At 33.4% G+C, this 3,847-nt stretch overlaps 1 protein-coding gene across 1 annotated transcript; it reads right to left on the bottom strand.

Annotated features, from left to right (window-relative positions):
* Positions 1–746: 746 nt before the first annotated feature.
* Positions 747–2,652, bottom strand: LOC104231870 (UDP-glycosyltransferase 74G1-like). Its single transcript, XM_009784928.2, has 2 exons — positions 1,888–2,652; positions 747–1,642 (listed from the first exon to the last, which is right to left on the bottom strand). Exons 1-2 carry the CDS (start codon positions 2,650–2,652, stop codon positions 905–907), a joined length of 1,503 nt encoding a protein of 500 aa, XP_009783230.2. The 3' UTR covers positions 747–904.
* Between the last annotated feature and the right edge of the window lie 1,195 nt (positions 2,653–3,847).

Raw genomic sequence — 3,847 nt, 5'->3', positions numbered from 1 at the left:
TATGTATTCACATGCATTCGCGCTGCTGTATTCATGAATACAACAGTAAAAAGCGCCTAAAATCAAGGCAGTCCAGCTGTACGTACATGTATTCACATATATTCGCAGTTGTATTCATGAATACATTAGTAAAAAACGCCTAAAATCAGGGCAGTCCAGCTGTACGCGCATGTATTCACATGTATTCGTGCCAAGTATTCATGAATACAGTAATGACAATCACCTTAAAAATAGGTATGTCTAGCTGTCTAAGAGAGAGGAAAAACATAAATAGTGTATTTCATGTCTCAATGATAGTGTATACCATAAATACTTATTTTGCTATAAAATATAAAAGGTAGCTATAGAAAATTATTTTAAAATGATTTTGGTTTATAATAAATATGGTGTATACCTTTGCTATAGGAGGTTACTAATCTTAATTATCACATTTAGGGCCCGTTTGTCCATAAGTATTTTTTCACTTTTTTTTAAAAAAAAAAAATCACTTTTTTCGGACTCAGTGTTTTGGCATGAAAATTTCAAATTTCGTTTCAAGTTGTATTTCAAAATTTTTCAAAATTTTGAAAAACTCCAAAAGGCTATTTTTCAAAAAATTTCACTTCAAATCACTTACAAAAATTCAAAAACCGCTCCAAATTGTATTCATGTTCAAACACAACTCTAAATTTCAAATATCATTTTCACTTGAAAGAAAATTTTTCTTTTTTTCCAGAATTTTACAATTCTTATGTCCAAACGCCCACTTAGAAATTTCAAATAGACAAGAAATTACCAAAATAGAAAAAAGGTGAAAACAAAATACGGTTCAGGCCAAACTTTGCTACTTCAACCTGAAAAAGAAATTGCAAAATACAAATCCTCATCTTCTTTATTTTTCTGTGGCTCCTAATTATAATCCTACTTAGGAAATAGTCATCAACTTGGAAACAAATTCTTCAATATTTCTATCTGAACTTCCCCCTTCATCCACAGCATTTCTAGCCAATTCCTTCCATTTCTTTGCATTTTCCTTGATCATTTTTCCTTTCTCTTCTTCCATCACCAACCTTATACATTCTTCAATGACTTCTCTTCTAACTATTCCTTTGTCATCTTGTTTTGCTCTAACTCCTATCTCCCAAACATCTTCGACAAGCTTTGCATTTGTTGGCTGATCTGACCATTGTGGCATTGCAACCATTGGTACTCCCAAACTGATCGCTTCCAAAGTTGAATTCCATCCACAGTGCGTGAGAAAACACCCTATTGATTTATGTTCCAAGATTTGTAATTGTGGACACCATGACACCACTAAGCCTTTATTTTCACTTGCTAATTTTAATTCCTCTAAATAATTCTTGGGAAGTTTGGACTCTTCATTGGATCTAACTACCCACAAGAAGTTCTTGTTGCTATTTCTCAAACCCCATGCCAGTTCTTCCATTTGGTCAGGTTCTAGTTTGGCATAACTTCCAAATGATACATATACTACTGAGCTAATTGGTTGATGGTTCAACCAATTTAGGCATTCATTTGTCATTGGCTTGAAGACACTAAGGCCATACTCTTTGTCATTTGGTAGTCTCTTGTCTAGGTATATGGATGGTATAGTTGGTCCAATTGTCTTGATTGGATAAAGCTTGGACATCCAATCAATTATCTACATGTCAAACAATAATTACAGCCATGATAAGATTTCATCTAAGATTTATACACACAATAAAAAGCGCAATTAAAGTTTAATATGTTATAGCAACTTTATCAGCATTAATTAATAATTTAGTAAAAATAATAACTTACTCATTATTACATGTTAAAAATTCAACAATAATATAAGAATTCTTTTCATAACTATATATATAACTTAAATCTCAAAAACAAGAAAAAGAGAAAATAATCTCTTACCTCTTTCTCCAACTCATAGAAGCTATTGATTAGAACCCAATCCACATTCTCAAGATTTGAGAATTGATCCACCAACATTTCAAGTATTTTTGCTGATTCAGGATTAGAAACAAAAGTAGGTACATCTGATTTCTCAATTGTTAATAATCCAGGAACTAACACTTGTTCATCAACTTCAGTAGGAGGAAGTTTAATAACCCCTTTATGTACATAGTAATAAATATTATCCACTGCACAAGATTGTGTGAAAAATGCAGCACAGGCTAATCCATACTTCTTTGCCACTTCTACAGCCCAAGGAAGAAATGGATCATAAATAATGCAATTCACAGGACAACCACGAGTCGTTAACGTTTCAATAAGATGAGACAGAGTGTCAGAGCCAACTTCTTTGAATCTTGTTATGTATGTTACGAAGCTGCCTGCTTGTTCGTGGCCGCCATCATCATAGCCATCAGAAATGGCCTCGATTGACACTAGAGTTGACAATTCTTGCATGGTTTTTAAGAAGGATTTTGTAGTTGCTATAGTGATTTTGACACTTTTGGATTGTAAACGTTTGGAGAATTGGAGCATAGGATTTATGTGACCTTGTGCTGGATATGGCAAAATCAAGCAATGAGCTTTATGAGTAGTCATCTTTTGCAACAACTTCCTCTCAATTGATGGATGACTAATTAAGATTGAGAGGATGGAAATATACTGCAGTGAAAATGTGGTTCTTATAGTTTGTGGATAGAGTTTCAAGTGTCTCGGATTGTACATACATTCCCAAGAAAGTGTGTTGGCTTTTACTTACTGTCTCAATCAATACCAACATGTGCAGTGACATAAGCAGGTCATATGCATCGAAGGGATAAGCTTGGATCGTGGGGGGTAAAACTGCAAAAGAATATTTTCTTGAAAAATAAGTGATTTTTTTATATATTTTTCGGGTGTTTGATTAGGTAGCAAGAGATAAATCTATATGAGATGAAATGGGTAAGAGTGGGGAGGGTGATAGGTCGGGGCCCAGGAGCCGGAATTCTGAGAAAAATACGTTCACAGAAAAATATTTTTCATCATACGAAACACACCCCTAAATGCATGGCCAAGAGAAAATTATTTTGCGCTCTAAATGTTAGTTATCACTTATCACCAATATCCATACATCTCAATGCAAGTGTAGATCATTTGAAGATATTTCGAATAAAAACAAAGACTTGCTAGATATGACAAATTAAAATTGAGTTTTTAGCCAAAGTTCACCTAAATATGGTTTGTGGTAAAACTAATACTACTGTTTTTCATATATAACTCGGACCATAAGCAAATACAGTCTAATAACAGAAGTGTAAATATTTACCCATGCATGATGCTTACATCAAATTAATATATGCATAATATCTGTTAAATGTATACAGACTAGTATCAGTTGGACTGGAATCTACAACCTGTCCCCTAAATCAAGAGCTGGTCGACATAGAGCATATACAGTCGAAGAAGACGACGAGGAAGAGATAAAAGAAGTGTATCAAATGACCTAGAAATTAGAAGACTAGCACATATGATTTAGGATATATCGGGCTCAAATAAAAAATTGGGCCAATATGTTATATTGGTCCAATAAACAAATAAGAAGCCCAAAATACAAAATAAGGTCTGGCCCAAACTATTTAAACATCCAGTCCATTTTCTTGTATCACTATCCAAATGCAATGTATAGTTGTACATGTCATAGTGCAAACATGAGTAGGACAACAAATTAAGAATTACACACTTGTACTTAGTATAGCTGTAATTGTCCCTAGTTTGATTCCTAAAATAGGTGTATAAATATGCATTCTGTACAACATATTATTTCATTGAAGAAAAGGAAATTTTCCTAAATCTCTACATGCGTAGCTATCTGAAACTTTTTGCCTACATTTTTTTTTCTTCTTTCTCTTTTTATTGAATGGCACCAAACTCCACATATGAC

The sequence above is a fragment of the Nicotiana sylvestris genome, chromosome 12, assembly GCF_000393655.2.
Source record: "Nicotiana sylvestris chromosome 12, ASM39365v2, whole genome shotgun sequence".
Taxonomy (NCBI): Eukaryota; Viridiplantae; Streptophyta; class Magnoliopsida; order Solanales; family Solanaceae; genus Nicotiana; species Nicotiana sylvestris.
This window is presented reverse-complemented; position numbering and strand designations above follow the sequence as displayed.